Genomic DNA, 27,244 nt, shown 5'->3' on the forward strand with positions numbered 1-27,244 from the left:
TTGTGGGAGGGCGGTGACAAGGGGAAGGAAGGGAGGGGAGCAGCTGGGGGCTCCTTCAAGAGGCCGGCCAACGACAGACTTCCTTATTTGGGCTCAGGCCCTTCCTGAGACGAGAAGGCCGCTTTGCTCTGAAGGCAGGCGGTGGGCGTGCCGGCAGGGGTCTCAGGATTACAGGGACTTGAGACTCCTGCCATCCTGGATCTGTGAACTCTCAGACCCATAGGTGTATCTGGATAAGACCTTTGAGGCCACATGGTCCAACCTGGTTCCCATCCCCTTGCTCCCCAGTCCCATTGTACAGAGAAGGGCGCTGAGGCCCAGAAGGAAGCAGGGAGCACCTCTTCCCTCCCACCAAGGTCACACAGCAAATCAGAGCTGAGTCCAGAGTGCAGGCCAGCCCCGGCCTGGCCACACGGCAGCCCGCTATTCATGAGACACGGTGAGGGCCTGGTCAGCCCGGGCAGTGCCGGAAGACGAGGTCATGGTGCTCTGGCTTGGGAGGTAGAGAACAACAAACCAGCAGAAGATGAAGACACCTGTCAGGGAGGAGAGGGCCTCAGTGAGCCTGGGGCGGGGCCTGGGCTGGCGGCCACCCAGAGGAGAAATCGCTCCACTGTAAAAGTTCAAGAATGTAGGGACTTCCCTGGTGGCGCAGTGGTTAAGAATCTGCCTGCCAATTCAGGTGACGTGGGTTCGAGCCCTGGTCTGGGAAGATCCCACATGCCACGGAGCAACTGAGCCCGCGCGCCACAACTACTGAGCCCGCGGGCCTAGAGCCCGTGCTCCACAACAAGAGAAGCCACCGCAATGAGAAGCCCGCGCACTGCAACGAAGAGTAGCCCCCGCTTGCCACAACTAGAGAAAGCCCACGCACAGCAACGAAGACCCAACGCAGCCAAAAATAAAATAAAATAAATAAACTTATAAAAAAATTTAAAAGTTCAAGAATGTATAGAAAAATCAGACAAAAAATGAAACCTACTTCTGAAAAAGAACCAAATAGATAACTTGAGAATGAAAACCAGAGTCCTCGAAATAAAATCTATACACACAGCTCTTTCATAAAAGAAAGACCGAAATGAAGGAATTTTCAGACATGCAAAACAACTACCACTGCCCCTCTTATAGAGGATTATTACAGGATGTGCTTCAGCAAGAAGAAAAGGGAAGATGTGAAGTATGAAAATTGTAGTAAGTACAGAAATTGATAGAAAAGTAAAAATCTTTGTGTTTCTTTAAAAGAAATTTAGAACTAAAACCCTACACAACAATAAAAAATATTGAGAAGAGTTCAAGGGCAGTTAAAGTGGGCTGAGGGCTCTGTTTGGGAAGAAGAGAGAAATACTGAGTTACACTCAGTTGAAAAAACTCAGTGCAGTGAATTGTTCAGACTTAACTATGATGGGTAACCTCAGAAAGAATAATGACATAATCCACAGTTTCAAGGTGCATCCCTCTCCAAGTCGTAACCCCTGGGAATTTTCAGATGTGGACTCATAATTCTTCATCTTGGGACAGTCTCCGGTGGCCTAATAATAATGACTTCTGTTGTTGCTAACATAGTTCCCACATATTGAAGGCCTCCTGTATTACACACACAAATTATCTCAGTTATTCATCATGAAATCTGGTGGGAAAATACTGGAATTATCCCAGCTGTACAGGTGACTGGATCAGAGGAGCTGAGTGACTTGCTGGGGTGGTGAGTGGAGGTGGGATTTGAACCAGGTCTGCTTGTCCCCAGTGCTGCCAACCATGGTGCCATGTAGTCTTGTGAGGCACTGGGAGCCAGCCCTGTTCTTGTGGGCTTGCACCTGCTGGATCTAGGACCCCTCGGTTCCTAGTGACTCCTCTGGATGGGATGAGACTGTGAGTCAAAGTACACACTTGTCATTCCTCTCTTGGCTGTTTCCCTCACAGTCAGGCTGTGATGCTTCTTTAAGTTGCATGCATGAAACAGGGGTATGAGGAGCAAAGAGGACAGGTGCGGGCAGGGAAACCGTGTCCCACATGCACCCTGGGCGCCTGCCCCTTTGCTGGGTATCAGAGAAAGAACCCCGCGGGGGCAGGGAGCAGATGTAGCAAGCATTTCCTCCACTAACCATTTGCTTCCTGCCTTCACAGCCCCTTAGAGACTCTGTTCATGTCACGTGGCCTTCACATCACATGATCTCGCCCTCCTGGTCACAGATGATTGGACCAGAGATGGACACCTGACCCAAGACGGCCCAGTCAGATCCTTGACTCTCCTAAGAACATGGAAGAGACTGAAGCAGACCATGGTCACTAGACTTGGAAGGTCACACAGGGATGAGGGGGCCATATTGGGCAGCCAGTCGGGGGCCATGGGTAGGAATGGGCCAGTGGAGAGAAGAATGAAGAAGTTTCCACAGAGAGAAGGTGAGAGACTACATGTGACTACAGAGAAAAAGATGGGGAAAGTATCTGCTTTGGTTTTGGTGGCTTTTCCTGACCCTGCTACCAGCTCCCATGAGGTCAGCCAGCCTTCCTGCCCTGGGGTCCTTGGGAGAGCCTTGGATATTTAAAATCAGTACCCTTGATTTGAGTAGAATCCTGTTTCTTGCCATCTACCCCCTCCCCCCAAAGCCCCCCAACACCTCCCTGGCCCAGGAGCCTCACCTTGCAGAGAGGTGAACAGTGCAAAGACATAGGTGGTGGACAGGCCTAGGGGTGTGAGGATGGCCAGCCCCCAGGTCACGCCCACCAGGCTCGAGAGGCCCAGCAGGGTGAGGACCCCCTTCCAGTGCTGCCCCTTCTCCTTGCCCGCTGTGGCACTCGACAGAGTGAAGATCTTCAAGGCCACCAGGCCCAGGACCACGGCGCTGAAGAGGAAGGTGATGAGGAAATAGCCGTGGACAGTGACGTAGAGGGCAGAGGTGGCAGTTTTCTCACAGAACCAGCACCTGGAGGAGGCGGATGGCCGTCAGGACCAGAGGAAGGTCTCCTGAGAGCAAGCCCTGGGCTGTCTCCCTGCCTGATCTTCCCTGACCAGAAAGATGCCTTCTCCCATCTCCACCCATCCATGCCCCACTCTCCCGGGGGAGGGGCTGTCACAAGGCTCCAGGCTGCTGTCTCTTTAGACCAGTGAGTGTAAAAGGCCAGTTCTGTCCCAAAGATATGTTTCGTTCACCCCACATTATGTTGTAAGAAAAAAAAAAATTGAATTAATGACCACCTTTTAAAAGTGAAACGTTTGGCATAAACATCCAAATTTTTTTCTTTTTTTCTTTTTCTTGGCCACGCCACACAGCGTATGGGATCTTAATTCCCTGAACAGGGATTGAACCCACGCCCTGGCAGTGAAAGCGCCAAGTCCTAACCACTGGACCGCCAGGGAATTCCTTAAACATCCAGATTTCTGCTTCTCTTATAAAACCATACAGCTGGCAGCTCTGTGGATGCCCTCCTGAGGGACAGTAGTCAGCTGTGCATTAGACTGGCATGTGATTGCCAGTCTGTTGCTGTGCCCACCCAGGCCACTGCATGTACTTATGTTCCCTGCCCGGTCCCTGGGGCCCTTCATTTGAGGCCCTGGGGACAGGACCAAGGCCCCACCAGCTCTTCTTAGCACAGAACCATGGGCCTCAGGCAGGTATCCTGGGAGAGGCTCAGCTCAGCTCCCCTGTTCCCCGCACTGCAGGAGTGAAAGCCCAAAAGAGCATGTGGATCAGCCCCCCATTGTACAGATGAGGAGACTGAGGCTCTAGAAGGGGACAGGCTTGCCCAAGGTCACACAGCTACTCAGAGACAGAGTCTGGATAGAATCAGGGCTGCTGCAAATATTGGGCAGGTTGTGCCCTGCACAAGGGCACCTGGCTGGGGGGCAGGTGGGGGCTGAAATCCAACTCACCCTCTACTCACCAGGCTGAGCACCTGGCATGGCAGGTCAGAGGGATGGGGGGGGTACCTTTTAAAATTTGCCCAAAGGTGCTATATAGGCTATGGTGACCCAGGCTAGAGCAAGGCATCCTGCCTCTTGGTCCGGTTCTCTCTCCTTCTCACCCCCTCTCTCATTGTACTTCCTCTCTCCGGGCCTCAGTTTACCCCTGCAGGCCGTGAGCTAGCTGGATCTGAGGATCCTTTGCCTTGACTCACTCGTCTCTCTTCCCAGGATTCCCTCCTCCCCCCACCTCCACCTCCTTCTGGTCCCCAGGACCCTGAGACCACCCCAGCTTCCACAGCCAGCACTCACAGCCCCAGCGTGGTGGCGTTCTTCTTGTCACGGATGGCATAGGGGCCATAGCTGTTGGCGCTCCCTGTGCCGATGACTATCAGGGCAGGCAGGCCTGGGGGCAAGGGGAGGAGGAGGCACGGCATTGCTGGGGCTCCCTTGGCACGTCCTCCTCCAAATCCCCCTCCAGCTGTCCATCCCTCGAGCTCTGAGCCAATCAAAGAGGGAGCTGCCCCTCCCCCGCCCCAGGCTGGTCCCCTTCCTGCCTCTTCCAGAGTCAGCCATCCCCTCTGCCTGGCCAAGCGGCACCTACCCCAGCCCACGAGGCTCAGCTTCAGGAAGTAGTGCCCGAAGTAGGTGTTAAAGACCTTGATGACGAGCAGGTAGAGGTGGAAGGCTTCCAGGCCCATCCAGGTGAAGGCACAGAGCAGGAAGTAGTGGAAGACGGCGCCCCGGGCCCAACAGGCAGCATCGGACCCCTTCAGGCCATGCCCCACATTGATGAAGAAGGCCAGATTCAGGAGAAATAAGCTGACGCTCAAGGCCACGTGGATCTTGGGGGCGTCTTCAAACTTGAACCTCTGCCGGGAAAACCTGGGGCAAGAAGGGCCAGTGAGAGGCTGCAAGGGGGCACCCAGACCTCTCCATCCGACCACCTCTGTTCCACCCCTGCCAGCAACCAGAGTGTGAGAACATTCCAGTTCAAGTCCACGAGCCCTCTCATGACCCGTAGGGCCCTATGGATTCTGGATCCTGTTGGCTTCATCCCTTGACTCCATGCTTGAGCCAAATTACCTAATTTGCAACTCCCTAAATGCATTCTGCTTCTCTATGCCTCCCGGACTTTGCCCACACTCTTCCCTCTGCTCTCAATGCCTTTCCCTGCTTCACCTTCAAAATCCCCCTTGGGTGTTTCTTTCTGGGACGGCTGTCTCTGAATGTCACTTATCCCAGGCCTATTTGGAAGCTTCCCAGCAGTGAGCGCGGTGTAACTCTCCACCCACCCCTTATTTCCATCTCTCCCCAGGCTTTGACCTGGGGCCTCACACAATAAGCAGGAGGAAGCCCTGCGTTGGTTGAGTGAGTGGACAGACAGGGCGTGGATGCATGAAGCCTAGAACTTAGTAGGGAGGGTGAGGCTCAGAGAGGAACAGGGTCAGAGCCACAGCGCAGGGCAGGGGCTCCAGACTCCCAGTCCAGGGCTTCTTCCCAGGGCTCACTTCCCCCTCCGTGGAGTTCCCACTGCCAATTCCTAGCAAATCAGCTCCCAAAGGACTCTCAGTGGAGGGATGGGAGCTCAGGGCTGCCTGGAGTGGGCATGAGGGATAATGTCCACCTCACCTGAGATGCCAGGCCCCACCCTTGGGAGATGTCGACAGTTCCTCCTGGCGCTCCAAGCCCGTCTCACAGGGACCAGCAGTGCAGCCAGCTGGCAAGTCATGCTCAGCTTATTGCAGATGGATGCTCAGCTCATGAGGCCAGGGCTTGGGGGATGGGGGCAGGGGTGGCACCACTTACACTCACAGTTCGGTCCGAGATGGAGTGGGTGGGGCTGATGGGGGCCTCAGCCCAGGGCCAACCAGTGCCAGCATGTGCAGGAAGGCAGTGGGAGGGCCCCAGGCTGGGAGTCAGGAGACCAAGGGCTGCTCCAGGCCCGTCATGGGTCGGGAGGCCAGCCGTGGGGCTGCTCCCACAGGCTCCTTCAGGCTGGCAGTTCCTGCGGGTCCCTCAGCCACGGCCGGGGCCTGGGCACAGGCTGCAGGAGCCTCTGGTGTTTCTGCTCCTCCTTTTTCCAGAAACAGCCCCAGGTTTCCCTGGGGAGCACCCTTCCCCACTCTCAGCCATGCGCTCTCAAACCCAAGGGCAGGCACTTGGGCGGCCTGACCAGTCAGTGTAATTCATCCTTCCACCACGGTGGCGTGTTCAGTCATGGGCACATGGTCTAAGTCAGACCAGTATAACTCAACTCTGGTATACATGGGATAAAACTGCACAGACATACACACACACACACACACACAGGACATGCACAGGGTCAGCTTCCTTGGTGTATGACCTCTGCAGGGCCCTGCACTCAGAAGGGCCCTATGCTTGTTTTAATGCTCTGCTGTCACCATTTGAAATTCTTAATAATTTTTGAGCAAGGGGCTACATATTTTCATTTTGGACTGGGCCCTACAAATGATATAGCCAGTCCTGTGTGCGTGTGTGAACATGCGCACACACACACAATTGAGTGCATGTGGAAAATGGTGGAAACTGAATGAGCTCTGTATTCTTGTTAGCAGTGCTGCACCAATGTCAATTTCCTGGTTTTATACTGTACTACAGTTATAGAAAATGTCATCACTGAGGAAAGCTGGATGAAGGAACCATGGGACTCTAGGTACTATTTTTGCAAGTTCCTGTTAGTCTATAATTATTTCAAAATAAAATTTTTAAAATTTATATATTTATGTATTTTTATTTCTGGCTGCATTGGGTCTTTGTTGCTGCGCGTGGGCTTTCTCTAGTTGCAGAGAGCAGGGGCTACTCTTCGTTGTGGTGCGCAGGCTTCTCATTGCGGTGGCTTCCCTTGTTACGGAGCATGGGCTTTAGGTGTGCGGGCTTCAGTAGTTGTGGCATGAGGGCTCAGTAGTTGTGGCTCTTGGGCTCTAGAGTGCAGGCTCAGTAGTTGTGGCGCACGGGCTTAGTTGCTCCGCGGCATGTGGGATCCTCCCAAACCAGGGCTCGAACCCGTGTCCCCTGCGTTGGCAGGTGGATTCCTAACCACTGTGCCATCAGAGAAGTCCAATAAAGTATTTTTAGAAACTTCAATTCTGGGCCTTAGTTTAGAATATTAGCTGTCCAGGCAGCTAAGAAGCTATGATGCAAGCTTGGGGCTCCCCAAGGCCCCTGAGGATGGAGAAGTTGCCTGACATGACCGACAAAGGAGAAAGCGAAGTTTTGAGAATCAGAGGGACACCAAGTCCTGGGGACATCTTTTGAGCCCCTGGATCCAACATCACCTGAAGTGAGCTCACCTTGGGCTTTTCAATTCTGTGAACCACACATTACCTATTATGTTTAAGCCAATTTGAGTTGAGTTTCTGCCACTTGTAACTGAAATAGCCAGACACATTTCAACCTCCAATCCCATTTTATAGATGAGGAAACGGAGGTTTGGAGAAAATATCAGTATAGTGCTGCACGACTAACACTACTCTGCTGGTTTCTACCGTGCCCTGCTGCCACCCTTGAGGGCAGGAGGGAGGTGTGGGGTGGGGATGGGGTGACCCACCTCAGGACAGTGTAGAGGACAATGGTGAAGGCCAGGAAGATCATGGAGGTTCCGCAGCCAGCCTGGGAAATGCGTGTGAGGGCCTTTACGGTGACTTGGTCCAAGATCGGCCTCTGTGGATGATCGCCCCAAATAAGAATCCTATCAGTTGGAGACCAGGCCCACATACCCCAAAGGCCTGGCCCCTGCCAGGCAGCCTCCTCCCTGGGCCGGAGCCTTGGCACTTCCAGAATTGCTAGGATGGCGGAGGGGGGGTGGTGGTGCGCCATTACCAGCAGCAGGGCGAAGAAGGTCAGGTGGTCACAGCGGCAGATAGTCCTATTGACTCCGAACTCCGTGGAGCAGCCCTTGGAAGACCAGTCTCCTGATGAGCCTGGGGAGGAGGAGAGGGAGCCTAGGGGAGGGGACGGGAATATAAGGAAGCAGAGGGGAGGGGAGGGCAGGGAAAGGGAAGAGAGGCGTCCAGAGAGGAAAGAAAGAGGGGAGGGGCCCTGCGGTTGGAGTCCTGTCCCCTAAGGAGCCCTTACCCTCCGCCCATCTTACCTAGGGAAGATCCTCCAGGCCCTACCTTTGGTCACGTCCCAGAATACACAGCTGAGGGTCACGTTCTGAAACCAGAGATTGGGAGTCAGGGGCGAGGCAGGGGAAGTTGGGAGAGGGGAGAGGAGGGTAGGACGGGGAGGGGGAGAGGACAGTGTGCTCTGGGTCTCAGCACATGCACGCGTTAGGTAGAAGCAAGTCTCAGCCTGTGGTCACACAGGAACGCGAAGCGTTTGATGTATCCTGGGTCAGCGTGTCGGGGGTGTGGAGAGGCGTGGGGCTGTGGCTGGCAGGGCCGCATGTCTGCAGGCACATGCCTTTAGGGGAGCGTGTGTGTGGGCAGCCGTGTGCGTGCACGTGTGTTTGCCAGGTCCCCTGGGCACCTCTGTGAGCAGAGGAGCGGAGGGCGTCTGGGAGGCATGTGGATACATGCGTGCACAGGGTAGGCATGTGTCCATGGGCACAATTGTGTGTCTGGTCCTAATGGCTTCTCCCAGGTGGATGTGGGAGCGTGGGCTGTGCAGAGTCCGTGTGTGTCTGCCCACATGCCCAGGGGTGCCCACCCACATGTCTGCCCCTCAGGAGCTGCCAGGCCAGGGTGGGGGACTCACAGGAGGCTGGTGCTGGTGGGAGAAGGTGATCTCCAAAGGCTCAGCCAGGCCGGTGACATTTATATGACCCAAACTCAAGCCCACCACGTGATTGTTCAACACGCCGCTGCCATCCTCTAGGCTGAGCCGGGGGCCCTGTGGAGGGACATGGGTGAGGCCAGGCTGCACAAGGGGCTGCCCCAACCCAACCCTGGTCAGGGCTCCTGGGGGCCTCTAGGACTTGTGGCCTGTGCCTGGAGGGCAAAGTCTGGGGCCGGGGGACCAGGGGGCAGGGGGTCACGGACGACCTTCTCCCTGCTGCTCCCTGTACTCTGCTCCAGCTGGGCCAGGGCGGGCCTTACACTCCAGGCCAAGCGGCCGCAAAGCCATGTACCTGATGGCTCTCCGTTGCTGGTCTCCAGGCCTCCCCCGCCCTCTTAACTGGAGTGCAGGGTTAGAAGGAAGATCAGCTGGGAAACGGAAGGCAGTGGTGCCTACAGGTGGGGAGCACCTGCCCACACCAGCACTCAGGGATACACATGTCCCCATGGGAGTAGAGACACACCTCTGGGGACATACCTGGTACAAATTTGCAAGGGCCTGGGTACACTCGCTCATGTGAACATGGTCACATCAGCACACGTGATCACGTGCACACCAGGAATAAGGAAGGAGATGCATGTTTGTGCATGCACAAGGACACAAAGGGGACATGAACACACTTGGGATACACATACAGGAGTCCAAGGGCACAGGTGTGGGCAGTCCAAACAGCTGAGTGTGAATAACCAGCGTGAGCCTGCGGTCCACAGACCCTAGAGACAGGGGTCTGGGATGGCCTCGGCTGCTTTAGGAACGCTCCAGAGGCTCCTCACTTCCTCCATCCCCATCAGGTCCCTCAGCAAAGACTCCAGAGAGGGCAAGCATGTCCTGGTTAACCAAGCATTGAGCCTCAGCCACCCTGAGCCTCTCCTCACCTTGAAGACATTCCCTGAACCAACGTCCAGGATGGTTATGGCCAACCGAACCATTGGCCTGCTGCCCTGCAAGGATTCAAAAAGGCTCCTGGGCAGCCGGACTCTGTCAGGGTGCCGGTGCTCGTCCTCTGTCACCTGCTTCGGAACCTGCAACCACAGACCCAGCTGCTCTGTCTTTCCCTGAGGAGCCCAGCCCCCAACACAGGTCCTGCCCGCCCCCCACCCCCAGATGGAAGGAGAAACAGGCATGCTGGGTGGTGAGGCAGCACTGAGGACCGAGGACAGCTCTGAGAGGCAGGACACCTGGGGGCACGGTCCAAGCTCTGCTCTGTCCAGGCTGTGAGGCCCTGGCCAAATCACAGCCCTTGTGGAGCCTCGGTTTTCCCAATATGGAGAATGGAGCCAGTAAGATGCCCACATGGCCACCATCAGGCTGAAAGTGGGCTGTGAAGGGGCGACACCTGGACAGGTCAGTTTGCAAGTGTGAGGGAGGGTCAGTTGTGCTGCTTTTGGCCAGGGTCCTGACCCCTGTTGTACTGACATACGGCTATGGTGACAGTGTCTATTTTCCAAATCAGGGATAAATGGAAAGCGTAAGGCCATCAGGAAGGGAGACAGCAAGGGCCGAGAGGGAGGACACAAGAATTCACACTGAATGTGATATCCACCCCCTCCCAACAACAACACATTTTGTAAAAGCTAAGAATGGTCAAAATATTAAAATAAATTTTACTGGTAGTTGCCAAGCGTGTTTTGTTCCTTCTCTGACCTCATTGCTCCCCTGGGGCTGCAGTCTGATCCCACCTGGTCCTGCCTCAAAAGCGTCCCATGGGCATTGGAACAGGGGGCGCTAAGTGTTGTAGCCGAGAACCTCAACTTTCTGCTTCCCAGTCCAGAACCTTGTCAAAAGGACACGTGGGTGATTTCACAGGCCGGTGCATACCCCACGCAGAGGGCTCAGCTGCTGGGGTGACGTGATAAAGGGTTGAGAAAGGCCCTGTTCATCTTCCAACTCCCCTTCTCCAGGCAGACCTAAAATCCCTCCATGACAGACCACTTCCCTGCTGCCCAAACTTCCACCCTCAGCTTTACGCCTTAAGGGAGGCTGTGCCCTCGCTGTACCAAGCATTCCCTCTGAGTTATCTCATTTGCTCCCTCTGACAACCTTGAAAGTGGGCAATACCATCCCCATTTTACGAAGGGGAAACCAAGGCTCAGAAAAGTTAGGTAATTTGCCCAAGATCACAATAGCTGGTAAGGGGCGGAACTGGGATTTGAATCCAGACCTATGCAAACCCAGAGTCTGCCCGTTAACCCTTTGCAGCACCTCTACAAATGCCTTTACCTGGTTTCTAATGTGTCCCCTGGTGGAAGAGTTCATGGGAACCTCAGACTTTGGAGGAGCCTTCGAACTCATTTTACAGATGAGGACTCAGGGGCCCAGAGAGGAGAGGGGATTTCCTGGAGGACACCTAATCAGGTGGTGGGAAGTCCAGGGCTAGAACCCTGACTCTCGATTCGGTGATCTTCTGAAGGTCTCATCCTAGCACCCTGGGTAATATATTACCAGGATCCACTCAACCAATTAACTCACCAGCACCCATTAACCAGGTGGCAGAGAACTACCAAACGGGACATGGGAAGGATAACTGTTGATGGGCACCAAGCATAGACCATGACTCTCTCAGAAAAATATGCCTGAGGAAAGTAGGACCAGGACCGGCCAGTGGGGATGGGGGAAGCCTTCACCTGAGAGGGGGTCAGAGAGAAGTGCAGGTCTTCTGAGATGCTGGTGCTGATGTTCTTGACAAGAGCCGTCAAAAAACCCATATTCACTGTCTCTGTCAGACTCTTCTCTGCCAGGTGGATCTCATAGTTCAGCCAGTATCTACAAGGGAAGATAGGGTCTTGCAGGCTGAGTGACCCACTCACCTGGTCCACTCACCTGGATGACGGGAGGAGACATACCATGCGCAGCGATCATCAGGCCCCTGGTGTAGGAGGGGTGACCCAGAATATCAAAGGGAAGACCCTGGGATGCTGCAGGAGAAGAGGGGTGGCACGGGAGTGATTCATGCTGGTTCTGAGGGATTCCGGCCAGTGGCCCCTCTGAGTATTTTATGTATTTCTCTTTTTCGTAACAAAATACATTACAATGTAAAGTTTGTCATTTTAACCATTTTAAAGTGTGCAATTCAATGACATTAGATACATTCACAATGTGTGAAACCATCTTTGCTATCTAGTTCCAGAACATGACCATCACCTCAAAAGGAAACCCTGAACCCATTAAGCAGTTACTCTTCCCCCAGCCTCTGGCAACCACTAATCTATGAATTTGCCTATTCTGGTTATTTCATATAAATGGAATTATATGATATCTGGTCTTTTGTGTCTGGCTTCTTTCACTTAGCATGTTTTCAAGGTTTATCTATGTTGTAGCATGTATACGTATTTCATTCCTTTATACGGATGAATAATATTCCTTTGTATGCATATACCGTATTTTGTTTATACATTTATCCATTGATGGGCATTTGGATTGTTTCCACTTTTTGGCTATTGTGAATAGAGCTGCTTGTATTCACGTAAAAGCTTTTGTTTGAAGACTTGTTTTTAATTCTTTTGGGTGGATACCTAGGAGTAGAATTGCTGTGTAATTCTGTGTTTAACTTCTTGAGGAAGTGTTAAACTGTTTTCCATAGCAGCTGCACCATTTTATATTCCCACCACCAATGTATGAGGGTTTCAGTTTCTCCAGATTCTTGCCAACACTGGATATTTTTCACTTTGTTTTGTTTCATTTGCAATCATAGCCATCCTAGTGGGTGTGAAGTGGTATCTCTTTGCATTCAGTTTTAATTTGCATTTCTCTAGTGACTAATGATGTTAAGCACCTTTTCATGTGCTTATTGGTCTCTCTAAATCTTCTTTAGAGAAATTTTTCTGAGTATTAGAAACTGTGGGATGATCACTGTGTGCTGTGAGGGCTAACTCACATTTATTGAGTGCTAGGTGAATACTGGGAATTCAGCCTTTGAAGACTTAGCTGTATGGGAACTGACTTATGGGAACTGAGCTGGTCTTGGAAACACATAGAACACAAATTTAATTGCCATTTATTTTACCGCAGCCCCCTTGCCATGGGCTAGAAAGTTAGGGTGAGGAAAGTCCCCCCTCCCACCCACGGCCCTATCCTGGTGCTCTCCGTGGTGCTGAAACTTCTCTTTAGCCAGAGTCCCCTTTCCCAAGCCTGGGGTCCTAAGACATGATGCCCACCTTTTTAAAGCAATTTTAAACAGGTGAAGGCTGAGGTAGCAAAGGTATAGAAGGGGAACAAGAGCAGATAGAGCCAGATCGAGGCTATTGGAAAGGAGTAGCTATGGAGGGCTTGCCAGGGAGGCAAAAGGGAGGCTTTTACTTCGACATCATTTTTTTGAACACAGTTACCAAGGAATAAAACTCCAAGGAAACCACAGGAAAAAAAATATTGTAAAATATAAAGAGTAAACCATGCAAATATGTGCAAATGAGCTTGGATGGTTCAGGCAATTAGAACATTCAGCCAGAAACAGTGGGATGAGATTGTCCAAATCCATTGATTGAGCTACACCAACTGATACTAGTTTTTTATTTATCTTTTAAAAATCTAAATGAAGAAGTATTGTGATTTTTATTGTTACCAAATAAAATATAGAATTGTATTTCACAACACATATAGTTCACCTCATGCACTTAAAAAATTCCTTGGCCTTACACAACAGCCCATGAATTTACCTTCTTGAGGGAAGATTTCCTGATCTGGTTCTCAGAGCACTTTAAAAAAATTGTTTTAGTTGTGAAAAGTAACATATATTCAAAAAGTCTAAACCATGGATGTACAGTTGCATTTTTAATTATAAAGCTGACACCAGTTTAAGGATCATCTTCTTTGTCTGGTATTGATTTAGCTATTCAGATATCTTTTGGTTCGTGTTTGCATGATACATTTTTTCATTGTAAGTGGTGTGAGGTTCAACAACTTGTCTTTTACCTTGGAGGGGATATATTGATATTCTCTAGCCCTCTGAATGTCCAGGAGATTCACTGAGGTGATGGGACCCTGAATCCTTGTGGAGTTTGTCTCTTACCCTCTAGTTCACATATGTCTTCCTAAGGCATCTTCACAACTTGCCACTTTCTGCTCATCAGATCTAATCAGCATAATGTTGTCAATACAGTGGACTTTGTAGAATGTCAAGATAAATGAGTTCTCTGTGAACTATCTTATGACAGCGATGAGACTTGACATAACCCTGAAGGAACACTGTGGCTCTATACTCTTGGCTCTGCCAAGTAAAAGCAAACTACTTCTGGCAGTCCTTGAAAAATGGTATGGAGAAAAAAACATTAGCCACGTTACAGCTGCAATTAGACTCACCACCTGATTAAGTTAATGACAGTCCATAGTCATTCTCCAAGATCCACCTGACTTCTGGTGAGTTAAATGGAGTTAATAGGTATCACCATCACTCCTGCTTCACTAAAGCCTTTCATGGCAGCATTAATCTCTACATTTCCCCCCAGCAATGTCGTTTGTTTCTGGTTTACTATCTCAATGGGAAGAAGACATTCCAGGAACTTGTATTTGGCTGTTCAATGAAATGCCCTCCCAAATGCAATTCAATGAACAAAGCATAGTCTTTTTACTAAATAGTGCCAGGGCTTCCCTGGTGGCTCAGCGGTTAAGAATCCTCCTGCCAATGCAGGGGACATGGGTTCGAGCCCTGGTCCGGGAAGATCTCACATGCCGCGGAGCAACTAAGCCCGTGTGCCACAACTGCTGAGCCTGTGCTCTAGAGCCCGCGAGCCACAACTACTGAGCCCACAAGCCACAACTACTGAAGCCTGCGTGCCTAGAGCCTGTGCTCTGCAACAAGAGAAGCCACCACAATAGGCCTGCGCACGGCAACGAAGAGTGGCCCCTGCTCGCCACAACTAGAGAAAGCCCGTGTGTAGCAACAAAGACCCAACACAGCCAAAAATAAATAAAATAATTTTTAAAAAATGTTAAAAAAATAAATAAATAAATAGTGCCGAAACCATTAGATATCCAAATGCAAAATGAGAGTAATAATATAGTTAGACATTTACCTCACACTGTGCACAGAAAATGAACTCCAAATGCAAAATGGACCTAATTATAAGAGCTAAAACCATACACTTAGAGAAGAAAACTTAGAGGAAAGATTTTGTAACCGTGGGCTAGATGAACATTTCTTTGATATGTTTTAAATTTAAGTTGGATTTTATCAAAATTAAATGCTTTTGATCTTCAAAAGACATTATTAGGAAAATGAAAAGACAAAACATATACTGGGAGAAAATACATATTTGCAAATCATACGTCTGATAAAGGACTTGTATCCAGATTACGTACAGAATTCTTAAAGCTCAATAATACGGAGACAAACAACCCAATTTTTTAAAAAAGGGGAAGATTTGAATAATCATTTCAGCAAAGGAAATACACCAATGGATAATAAGCACATGAAAAGGTGCTCAACATCATGAGTCATTTGTCAAATGCAAATTAAAGTGAAATACTACCCACACTCAGTGGAATGGTTATAACCAAAAATACTGACGATATTGCAAAAATGTATTGAAACTATAGCCCTTTTATACTGCTGATGGGAAAGCAAACGATATAGCCACTTTGAGAATCAGTTTGGCAGTTTTTTATAAAGCTAAACATGTACTTACTATATATACCAGCAATTCCATTCCTAGGTATTTACCCCAAAGAAATGAAAACATATGTCTACAAAGACTTGAATTCAAATGTTCATGGCAGCATTATTTGTAATAACCCCAAATTGGAAACAATCCAAATGTTCATCAATTGGTGAATGAATAAACATGAAGTACATCCATACAATGGAATATTACTCAATGATAAAAAATAACAAATTATTGATACATGCTAAAATATGAATGTAACCCAAAAACATGACAAGTGAAGGAAGCCAGACTCCAAAAACAACATATTTTATTGTATGGTTCTCATATGTAAAAGGCCCAGAAAAGGTAAATCTATAGAGTAGAAAGCAGATCAGTGGTTGACTGTGGCTATGTATGGGAGCAGGAATGGACTGCAAAAAGACACAAGGGTACTTTTGGAGGTGATGGAAGTGTTCTAAAATGATTGTAATGACGGTTCCACACACTGCATTAATATACCACAATGTAGGTACAGGTATGTAAGTTGTACCTTAACAAAGCTATCAAAATTAATAAAAACAGATAAGATATCACTACATACTTTCCAGAATGGCTAAAATTAAAAAGACTCAAGTATCACAAGGATGTGGGATAACTCAAACTCTCACATGTTGCTGGTGGGAGTGTAAATGGATACAGTCACCATGTCAGTGCTTACCAAAATTCATCATGCACAAAAATGTTCATGGCAGCTTTATTCATAATAGCCCCTGTTATGGACTGAATGTTTGTGTCCCTGCCCCATCGAATTCATATGTTGCAATCCTAATCCCCAACGTGACAGTATTAGGAAGTGGGGACTTTGGGAGGTAATTCACTAGAGTAGAACCCTCATAAATGAGATAGTGCCCTTATAAAAGAGACCCCGGAGAGCTCTTTCATCCTTCTTTCTGCCACGTGAAGACACAAGAAGTTTGCACTCTGCAACCCAGAAGAGGGTTCTCACCAGAACCCAACTTCAATTTTAGACTTCCAGTCTAAAGAACTGTGAGAAATAAATGTCTGTTTTTAAACCACCCAGGCTATGGTACTTTGTTACAGCAGCCTGAACTAAGACAGCCCCAAATCAGAAACAGTGGAAATGCTCATCAACAGTAGAAGAGATAATAAATAGTGGTATATTAATACTGCAGAATACTATATGGCAGCAATGAGGGCAAACTATTGATAGACTAAAAAAACCAACCAAACAAAAACAAATTTAAAAAAAAAGATGAAACTTAGGCATACTGATGAGGGAAAGAAGCCAGACACAAAAGAGTATGCACTATGTGATTCTATTTATAGGAAGTCTGAGAACAGGAAAAAACAATACTTGGTTATAGAAGTTAAAATAATGGTTACCATGATGTGGCGCTATTGACTGGGAAGGAGCATGAGGGACCCCTCTGTGAGGCTAGAAAAGCTTTATAGCTTAATGTGGGTGGTAATTAAAGGATGTGTATATAAATATGTAAAATTTTATTGATCTGTACAGTTAACATGTATGCATTTTGCTGTCATATGTGTGTGTGTGTGTGTGTGTGTGTGTGTGTGTGTGTGTGTATATATATATATATATATATTATACCTCAAAATAGATTTTCTTGGAAAAAATTCAGGCTTTGGACTTCTGCTTCTGAGTAGGGTGAAGTTATTTGTGATGGATCAATGCTCTCACTGAGGACAAATAGAAAAGCTAGATATAATACAGAAATAATTTGTTTAAAGGCATCAGAGAGCTGCTAAAGCAGAGAGGGGCTAAAATTCTGCAGAGGGAGCATCATTGAGAAATGAACTGAAAATCTGCTGTTGCTTTTTTTCCCCGGGGACATGTGCTCATTCTAAGCATGTCCTTTGTCTAAGCATGGATGAAAGGCTGGGAATTTGAGCTTCATCTGAATAGAGGTCACTGTTGGTCATAAAAAATGCCCTGCTGTCACAATATGAATGAACCTCAAAAATGTGCTAAGTGAAGAAAGCCAGATGCAAAAGACAACATGTTGTATGGTTTCCTTATATAAAATGCCCAGACAGATCAGTGGTTGACTGTGGCTGGGTTTGGATTGCAAACAGGCACAAGAGCACTTTGTCAAGTATAAACAGGGCATTTGGTGGTCTTGGTGGTGGTGTTGGGGTGGTGCGGAGGGTGAAGAAATAAACCTGGGCACTCGAAGGGTCTCAAATGTACAGCTGATTTCTCCTCCAGACATTTTTCAGAATTGTGAGACTCTATAGTCTGAGAGGCACTAGCTAAGCTGAAAATTCTGAAAAGTAAGAGTTTTCCACAGTATTTTACTTTCTTTTAGTGGATCATAGAGACAAACGTGAAAGATAAAGCAATAAATCTTTGAGAAGAAAACATCGAAGAGTATCTTCATGATCCTGGGGATGCAAACATTTCCTAAATAAGACCCCAAAGCATTAACTATAAAGTAAAAATCTGGTATATTACACTACATTAAAATTAAGAATGTCTGTCTGTAGTCAAAAGACAACGCTAAGAGAATGAAGAGGCAATCCACAATGAAGGAGAACATATTCATGTGTATCTATTTGCAAAGACATGTAACCAAAATATATAAAGAACCCCTAAAGATCACTCAGAAAAATTCAAACAACCCCATAAAACAACAAGCCAAAGACTTAAAAGGCCATTTCACAAAGAGGATATCAAAATGTCTAATAAATATATGAAAGATTAAGTTAAACTTAATCAGGTAACTATAATTAAAATCACCATATGATACAGTACAAACTTGCCAGAATGGCTAAAATGAAAAAGCAGACAATACCAAGTGTTGACAAGGATGTGAAACAACTAGAACTATCATACACTGATCGTGGGAGTGAAATTTGGTTTAAGAACTTTGGAAAACTGTTAGGCAGTTTCTATTAAAGCTAATCACATGCCTGCCCTATGACCCACCAATTTCACTCCTAGGAATATACCTTACAGAAATACATACATTCACCAAAATACACGAACAAGAATATTTACAGCAACACACTTTGTATAAGCCAGAAACTGGAGATTACCCAAATGTTACTATACAGCAACATAGTAGAATGGATAAATGACGTATGTGATATATCTATAGCTATCTATATCCATCCATATCTATCTATCTATCTATCTATCTAAAGAAATACACCAAAATGAAAATAATGATTATCTCTGGATAGTAAGAAGGGGAATTTTCCACTTTTCTTCTTATAGCTACTTTCTAAATATTTTATGAAGAATAAAATTACTGAACTTCCCTGGTGGTGCAGTGGTTAAGAAGCCGCCTGCCAATGCAGGGGACACGGGTTCGAGCCCTGGTCCAGGAAGATCCCACATGGCGCAGAGCAGCTAAGCCCATGCGCCACAACTACTGAGCCTGAGCTCTAGAGCCCGCGAGCCACAACTACTGAGCCCTCGTGCCACAACTACTGAAGTCCACGCGCCTACAGCCCGTGCTCCACAACAAGAGAAGCCACTGCAATGAGAAGCCCGCACACGGCAACGAAGAGTAGCCCCCACTCACTGCAACTAGAGAAAGCCCGCACGCAGCAACAAAGACCCAATGCAGCCAAAAATAAATAAATAAAATAAATTTATTTAAAAAATAAATAAAATTTAAAAATCAAATTACTTTTATAATTAGAGTCATTAAAATAAAGAACACTCAAATTTATTGAGTTCTTATTATTTGCTAATAACTTTTCCATGCGTAATCTCCTTTAATCTCAACAACCACCCCAGGAGGAAGGTATAGGAGAGAGATCAAGAATAAAGGCTTTGGAACAGTAATGAAATGACAATGCTGGTAAGATAATGATAACAGCTAATGTGTCTGAATTATGTATTTAATCTTTGCAGTAATTCTACAAGTCAGGTGTTATTTCAGCCCCATTTTACAGATGAGGAAACTGAAAGTTAACCTGTCCAAAGTCCAATTCCACTTTTGAGCACTGCCAGTCTGACCCTAGTCTGTATGACTGTACACCTCCCCTACTGCCCTCCAGACCTAGGTTCATGTTTGACTTTGCTACCTACCTGTTGTGTAACGTGGGCAAGTTACTTAACCTATGGGAGCCTTAGTTTTCTTACCTGAAAAAAGGGTTGATAACAGGACCTACCTCATAGGGTTGTAAAGGTAAAGGAGATAACTTGGCTAAGTGATAGAGTTGGGAACCGAGTCCACATCTTCTGATGTCAGAGCTCCTACTTTTCCCCAAGGTGTTTAAGCCCTCCATAAGGCAGCACAAAGAGGAGCTTCCTGAACAGCTGCTCGGAGATCCGCAGCTCCCGGAGCAGCTGCAGGTACGCATGGGAGCCTTTTCAGGCCACTGAAGTGATGGCACTCAATCAGATTGTTGTGTTAACACCAAGTCTGAGAACATAAACTTTTCACTCATTTTCTCCAACAAATATATACTGAGTGCATACAAGCCTGTCCTGAGTATCCCAGAAGAGGATGGGTAACTCTGATTGGAAGGGAGAGGAGGGGAGAAAGGCAAAGATCTTTTTGAAGGTGACTCTTGGAGATGTTGTATTCCAAACCCTTTCCTCTCCGTCAATCCAGTATCTCTTGGTCTCTTGGTCTTATCAGTCTCTTGATCTCACTGATTCTACATCATTCAACGTCTCTGACCCATCCCTCCTATCCAGGTACACAGTGCCAATTGGTGGTGGTGCTGGTGGCGGTTCAGCCCTCGCTCTTACCCAGACCACCACAGTTGCATCCTACCTGCTCACATCTCTTGTCACATCACCACCCTCATATACCTCCCTGAAGCCTGAGCCATCTTTCTAAAATGCAAAGTTGACTATGCTCTTCCTGTATTTAAAATATATCATTGCCCTGCCCCCTCCCGCAGTGGTGTAGCTTACACAACCCTTCACACTTTGGTCCCTGCTTAGATTTCCAGCCCAACCCCCCCCCCAACCTCCCCATTGTTGCCTCCACCCCCAGCACTTTACTCTTTCACAGTTCAAAGCACTGTAGTTCTCCCTGTATCCCCTAACACTGCTTGAGTCCAATGGGAAATCTCCTATGCAGCCTTCAAAACCCTTTCATGGGTGGCCTCATCTGTGAAGCCTTGGCAGATTTCCCTCCTTTGAGCTAACCTGGTGCCTTGTCTACCCTCTGTATGATCGCACTCTAGAATCACCATCATTTGGGGCCATGTCTCTCCCTCCACAACTCCCAATGACAGGGACAGGGGCTAATTTCACCTCTGCATCCCCTGGATCATAGGGTCTTGGTGGTCAGGGGGAATGTGGGTGTCAAACAAGGTGGAAGGGTGAGATGAGAGCAGCATTTTCTGGGTCCAAAAGGGCTGATAGCTCCATCCCTTCTTAACAGCCTCCCTACTCCACCCCTGCCGGAGCCCCCAGATTCCTGCTCCAGCTCAGAGGGCCCTTTACCTCTGCAAGTTTCCCAGATTGCAGGATTCATTCCCTGACTGTGCACACTCTGAGAAGCACTTAGCAGTGTCCCTAAGGCCGAAGTCGTCAAATCGGTTTGCATTGATGAGTCCTTTGCAGGGTTGTCTTGACTCCTCATGTATGGTTGCGGAATTCTTCTGATCTAAGAGAGGGATGCAAAGTGTGAATGGGCTGCATGGGGAGGGGCCACACGGGCAGCGGGTAGGGGAGCTCAGGCTCCAGAGCCTGGTGGTGCAGACTAGAACCCCGGCTCCATCCATCCACGCTAACTGTGTGAACCTGAGCTGGACTCATACCCATCTCACTCTTTATACACTTGCATACTATTTCAGTATATGGGTGTTGCTATGCTTTTTCAATTGGTCCCCTGTTGGTGAACATTTAGGGTGTTTTTGTTTTGTTTTGTTTACTATTTTGAATAATGCTACTTATATCTTTGTCAGCTTATGTTAAGAATTCATAGAAAACATTCCTATCCTTGGAATTTCCGTATCAAAATGTAGGAACTTTTAAAAATTGCTAAGTATTATAGAATTTCCTTCTTAAAAGGGCTACACCTATTTACACTCACACCAAAAGTGGGCAAGAGTGACTATTTACCCACATGTTCACAGCCCTAGACTTTACCAAACTTTCAAATCTTTGCCAGTTTGAGGGGTAAAATTGAATTTCATTTCAACTTAAGAAGGAGTTTGAGCATCTATTTGTATGTCTTTTTCCATGAACTGCTTTATTGTATTCTTTATGGGGGCGGTGGGGCTGGATCTTGACAATCTGTACCTTTACGTTTCTGACTGGCCCACCAGGAACTGTGGGTGAAGTGGGCAGGGAGACGTTTACTTTTCATTTTTTCACACCCTTCTCCAGTGTTTGATTTTTTAAAAAAAATTATGCACAATATTACTTTCACATTAAATGAAACTAGTTAAATTTTAAGACAAAAATAAAATACATGGTAAAGATAATGGCAGACCAAAGTTAGGGTAAACGTAGGTAAAAAAATAACATTTTCAAGTGGATTTTATAATAATTAGCCCTATATGTGACAATGTTTTAAGTAGCTTGTAAAGGAACTTCAGTTTTCTGTTAGACTGTAAAGATATTCATAACACGTTGTTTAATGGGAAAAATCACATGATGGGTGAGCATGTGTATAATAACATCCACGTTTGCTTTTTAAACAGAGGAGGAAGAGAGAAAGAAGAAGGAAGGAAGGCGTAAGAGAAAAAGAGAAAGAGGGAAGAAGAGCAGAGAGGGGGAGGAAATTGTCAGCTCCAGGGAAGGCACCATTCTCTTTGTAATCCCAGCCCTCTGTATGCCTGAGGGGTTACACATGGGTGCTGGGTGCAGGGGGCAACTCGGTGGGTGTTAACAGAGCCTCCCTCCTGGCCTGCCATGAAATTTCAGGGCCGTTGGGCTTGTGAAGCTCTTGGCAATACCTGGTGCGGAGAAGATTATGAAACATCATTTTTGCAATTATTTTTGGAAGACGTTAGAAGAAGCATTTAGCCCAGACAGGGAGAGCCTGAACCAGGCCAGTGTGCGGGAGGCCCCTCCAGACCCACCCTACTCTTCTCCATCCCGCTCTGCCCCAGAGGTTGGCCTCCAAGGACCACCTCAATCTGGGTTCATATAGGGAGGGGGGGGCGAGGAGGTCAGAGATCAGGGCAGTACTCGCCCCTCCCTAAGGCTCCCCACCAGTGGCCTGCTTCCCTCTGCCAACAGCTACAGCTTCTTGTCCCTTGTGCCAGCCCTGACATGTCCTTGGTAAAGTATCCCTTTATTAAAGAGTGTGTCTGCTTCCCTCTGGGCCCCCACCATGCCCTGGACTCTTTTGAAGCACCCCATCACTCTGCTAGACTGTGAGTCCCTTGAGGGCAGGGACCACATGGTATATGAGCACAGGGCCTGACACTGAGTAGAGGGCTCCATCAGCGCTTCTGGAATGAACGAATGAAAGAGCAAATGAACGCATGGCAACTGCCCCAAAATGTCCACAAAAGAAGGAGCCTTGGGCTTCCCTAGTGGCGCAGTGGTTGAGAATCCGCCTGCCAATGCAGGGGACACGGGTTCGAGCCCTGGCCTGGGAAGATCCCACGTGCCACAGAGCAACTAAGCCCGTGCGCCACAACTACTCAGCCTGCGCTCTAGAGCCCGCGAGCCACAACTACTGAGCCCACGTGCCACAACTATTGAGACCTGTGCGCCTAGAGCCCGTGCTCCGCAACAAGAGAAGCCACCGCAACGAAGAGCAGCCCCCGCTCGCCACAACTAGAGAAAAGCCCACGCTCAGCAACAAAGACCCAACGCAGCCAAAAATAAATAAATAAATAAATAAATTTAAAAAAAAAAAAAAGGCGCCTTCCCTCTAGACATAAACCTCTCGGGGCTCCTCACACTGTTTAAACAGCTGAACCAGAGCACCCGTCACCATAGGGTAAACTCCATCACTCGGGGGAGCCTTCAAGGCCCGACCAGAAAATTACAACTTTCATGAGGGGCCCAGGGTCCTTATGAGACCGAGCAAGAGCCACTAGTGGTTGTGAAGTTAATTAATCCATCAGGTGTTGCCCCCATCCCGCCGGGACAGCACGGCCATTTTTCACACTTTTTGGAGCCATAGACTAAACTTTGCGTTTCCCTGAATCTCCCAACATTTGAAGAGAAGAGGGTTTTTTGAAGCCCCAAAAAGAGGTCGGTCCGTACGCGCAAAGCCGTGTGACCGCATGCTGGACACACACAGGGGTGGGGGACAGGCACGCAGGCCACTCACTGAAGCAAGAGCGAAACAGCAGGAGCACGCAAGGCTCGGAGATGCATGCACAGGGCGGGAGCAGCTTCCTCTGCCCGAGGGGATCCCTGCAGACGGCACAGAGCGCCAGGGAGAGCTGGCCAGGTGGGCCAGGGGTGGGGCCGGCTTTCTTGGGAGCGGGGACAGCAAGGGCCGGGCCAGGCGCCCTCCAGCTGCTTCTGGACAACCACCGCCTGGCTGTGGGCAAGGTCGAGCGCGAAGGGGCAGGAAGAGCCCTGTTCTCGGCTTGGTGACTGAGGACCGGGGGACCGCTGAGGGGACACGGAGGGGAGCCGGCGTGACAGGGGAAGGGGGGTGGATGGGGTGGGGGGAGGGCTGTGCAGGCCTGGCCCGGCCTCAGCCTCGAGGGTCCCAGCCGCCTTCCCCTGGAGCTCAGAGGCCATCTGGAGAAGAGCTTGTCCTGGGCCCACCCGTGTCCCAGAGCCAGGCCTGTCGGGGAGCCGCAGCCTGAGGGACAAAGTGTGGGCGCACCCCCCATGGTCTCCCATCTCCAGGGCGCTGTGGGGAAGCAAAGGGGACCTGAGACCAGGGCTGACCAAAGTCTATCGGGAGAGCAGGACTGACCCCGACGACGGAGGAGGTGCTGCGGCCGTCAGGTGGGCTCCTCGGAGGACCTGCTCCAGACACCCCCCTCCCTGGCCCCGACCCTGGGTCTCCCAGGCTTGGCCGGAGGCGTGAGGAGCCGGCTGCTCACCTGAGGCCAGGTGCAGGAGGAGCAGGACGACCAGGGCCCCGCGGGCCACCATCCCTGGCCAGCCTGGTCCACGCCGGCCGGAGCCCTGCAGCTGCGCGCCCCGCCGCTCCCAGGCTCTGCCGAGCCGGCCCCCGCCCCCGCCACGGCCGCAGCGTTGCCGCTTCCTGTGGCCCCGCTCACACCCTTCCTGCTCCATGGCACCGTCGGTTGGGTTGTGAAAGGTGAGTGTGGGCAACCGGGCAGCGTTCCTAGTCTCACCCCACCCCGTGACCACCTGCAGAGCGGGCCCGACTCGGCAGGAGCTGCTGAACCCACCCAGGGATGCTGCTCCCAGGGCCTCGTCTGGGTGGGTGCTGTGGGGCTGGGGTTCAGCGGCCACAGAGGCCTCTGCACCCGAGCAGGGCCCTGGGGAGTGACGGTGAGCCAGGCTTCGGAGTCAGGAACCCTTACCTCAGATGCTCCTTTCACAAGCTGGGGGCCTCTCTGAGCCTGTTTCCTCCTCTGTGAAGCGCATACAGCAATGCGGCTGCCCCCTAGGGCTGTGTTGGGGTCTGAGGAGACCGGCAGCATGCCCAGCGCACGGCCTGGCTATAGGGATGAGGATGAAGATGTGGAGAGCGTTCGCACTCCCTCATTCATGCCTGTGATTTGGACAAGACCAGGCTCAAGCCCACGCCTGCTGGGGTCCAGAGGAGGAGCCAGCCCTGGAGGCCCCGGGGCCCCTCCCCCCCCCAGCAGACTGAATAACAGGAGGGGCAGGATGGCGGGGGACAGGAGCATGGGCCCTGGGGGTTGCTCCGGCCTGGGCTGACATCTGTCCTGGCCACTTCCTGGCGGCCCAAGTTTGTGTGAGCCGACCTCTGCTAAGGAGGCAAGTTTCTCACAAGGCATGGGGAGACCTCCTGAGATGATGCCTGTGGAATTGCTCAGTCAGTGGGCATGGCCATTATTATCACTATCATGATTATCAGTACTGTGAAATTATCATCACCATCGCCCAGCGGGTCACGGGTGGCCCAGACGGGAAGTGGGGCAGCAAACACATATGGGGTGCAGTATGTAGGCAGGGGAAGGGCTGACCACCCAGGCCCCCACTGTGGTGGCCCCAAGGAAGCCATGTGGATGAGGCCAGGGCCCTTGGCTGGCTACTTCGAGATCAGAAGGTGAAGGGCGCTCCGCCAAGGAAGTACATTGTCACCAGCATCCGCTCTCGGGGCCACACGGCCAGAGCTGGCCCTGCTCCACCCTGGGGTCTAATGGGGACCCGCCCAGCCCTGACTGGCCTCTATTTCCCCTTCCTCCCACACAGTGTCCGGACAGGACTCAGTCTCCTGCTAGGCCCTCTGGGCCTGGGGAGGGTCAGGGCCACTCATGGGGCATGGGCGGCAGGTGGGAATCTGACTTGGGCCCCAGGCACTTCCTCTGCAGGGAAGGCTGGGAGGGTGAATGCCCCTCCTCCCACCCAGCCGCATGTCCCGGCAAGGGGAGAGGGTGGACGGCTTTGTGAACTGTGACCTGCTAGGCCCACCCCTGGAGACTCACCCGGCGCCTGGGCCCTCCAGAGGGGCTCATGGATGCCTCTTTGGACCCAAGAGGCCTGCAGACCAGGACCCAGATCGTGTGCAGCACAGCTGGGAAGACAGGACCGGGGACTGGCAAAGTGGCAAGGAGGGTCTGGCAGAGCCAGAGGGAGGGCCACCTCTCCTGGGCCCCACGGGGGCTGGGGATTGGCCTGGGGCCACTTGGAGCCCTGGGACCGCTAAATTCCAGGGGAAACCTTCCCCTTCTGCCACCTCCCACCCACAGCTTGTCCATACGGCTCCAGGTGGGCACCTGTCTCCAGGTGCGAGGCCTCCAGTACTCTGGCCAGGCCTGGCCAGCACTCACACCCTGGCCACTCCAATCCATTTCCCACTCCAAAGGGGAAACAAACCTGGCCACGTCCTGGTGGGAGGAGTGGTCCTATTGTCCAAAGTCCCACAGCCCAGAGAAGCGCATGGTAAGAACCATCAGGGTCAAGGAGCACCACGGAGCTGTCAGGTGGCCCGTGCAGGGCGGGTCACGAGAGGATGGGACCCGACCCAGCACCCCAGCCCCACTACCTGAGCTGACCTCGGAAACAGAAACTAGGTGTCAAGAGAGTTCTTTGAAGTGGGAGAATTTGAGGGGAGTCCCACCTGCCTGGGGCAGGGGGCTGGGTCCCTTCCTTCCCTCTCTGAGGATGGGGGAGGTATCCCCTCAGGTCTAGCCAAGTGATGGGGGTCCAAGAGACCCGAGAGAGGTCTCTGAGAGCGGAGCTGGCTCTGAGCCCACCCAGCTGTTCAACCGGGACACTGTGGGGAAGGTTTGTCCTCTGTCCTCAGGGGTTGGGGCACAAGAGGAGCCTGCCACCTGGAGAAGGTGGAGGCAGAGGCCAATGGAAGCAGCAGGAGGAGGGGTTGGGAGAGAGGCAGGGGGCAGGGGGTTCCCACGTGCCAAGGTCCCTGCAGGTCCCCAAACATCCCACATTCACGCTCATCACACCACTGCCAGTCCCCTAGCCATCAAGGCACTTCACACCCGTCCCGTCCAACTCCAGAGAGCTGCCTCTTTCCCCGGCCTGCGCTCCCCCTGGAGCAGCCAGGAGAGGAGGGAGGAGACTGCAGGGGCGGAAAGCTCAGATGTGGGCCTGGGCTGGACCTGTGCTGGACCTTTAGACCTGGACACAGAGAGCCATGATTGAACAAGACTGCTCCCATAACTGAAGGGGGACAGAAACTTATTTGACCTGCCTCACCTGTGTCACAGGATGGAGGGGGAAATTTGACGGGACAAGTTTGAAGGCAGTGATGGCAGAAGAGTCCAGTCGTTTCATTCTTGCAGACCATCCACTTCACACCGGTCAATAAACTGGTTACCCAGGTCCCGCGACCAGCCAAGGGCTGAATTCAGCCCTCAGACGTGATTTCTTTGACCAGAGAATATTTTGGATTGGCCAAGT

The 27,244-nt window shown here is 50.3% G+C and overlaps 1 protein-coding gene across 1 annotated transcript; it reads right to left on the bottom strand.

The window, feature by feature from the left end:
- ADGRG3 (adhesion G protein-coupled receptor G3) lies at window positions 1–27,131 on the bottom strand. Its single transcript, XM_061172435.1, has 12 exons — window positions 27,041–27,131; window positions 20,738–20,900; window positions 11,329–11,467; window positions 9,580–9,726; window positions 8,624–8,758; window positions 8,041–8,080; window positions 7,745–7,845; window positions 7,473–7,585; window positions 4,506–4,786; window positions 4,214–4,307; window positions 2,641–2,924; window positions 1–536 (listed from the first exon to the last, which is right to left on the bottom strand). Exons 1-12 carry the CDS (start codon window positions 27,129–27,131, stop codon window positions 424–426), a joined length of 1,701 nt encoding a protein of 566 aa, XP_061028418.1. The 3' UTR covers window positions 1–423.
- Between the last annotated feature and the right edge of the window lie 113 nt (window positions 27,132–27,244).

Source organism: Eubalaena glacialis, chromosome 18 (assembly GCF_028564815.1).
Source record: "Eubalaena glacialis isolate mEubGla1 chromosome 18, mEubGla1.1.hap2.+ XY, whole genome shotgun sequence".
Lineage (NCBI taxonomy): Eukaryota > Metazoa > Chordata > Mammalia > Artiodactyla > Balaenidae > Eubalaena > Eubalaena glacialis.

What these genes read in the sequence shown, in the direction of transcription:
- ADGRG3 (XM_061172435.1), bottom strand. Translation starts at nt 27,131, where the DNA reads ATGGTCTGCAAGAATGAAACGACTGGACTCTTCTGCCATCACTGCCTT. An exon ending in CCCTCCATCCTGTGACACAG is followed by an intron (nt 20,901 to 27,040) that starts GTGAGGCAGGTC and finishes TCCCTCTCTTAG; the next exon opens with ATCAGAAGAATTCCGCAACC. An exon ending in TCTCTCTGACCCCCTCTCAG is followed by an intron (nt 9,727 to 11,328) that starts GTGAAGGCTTCC and finishes CTGTGGTTGCAG; the next exon opens with GTTCCGAAGCAGGTGACAGA.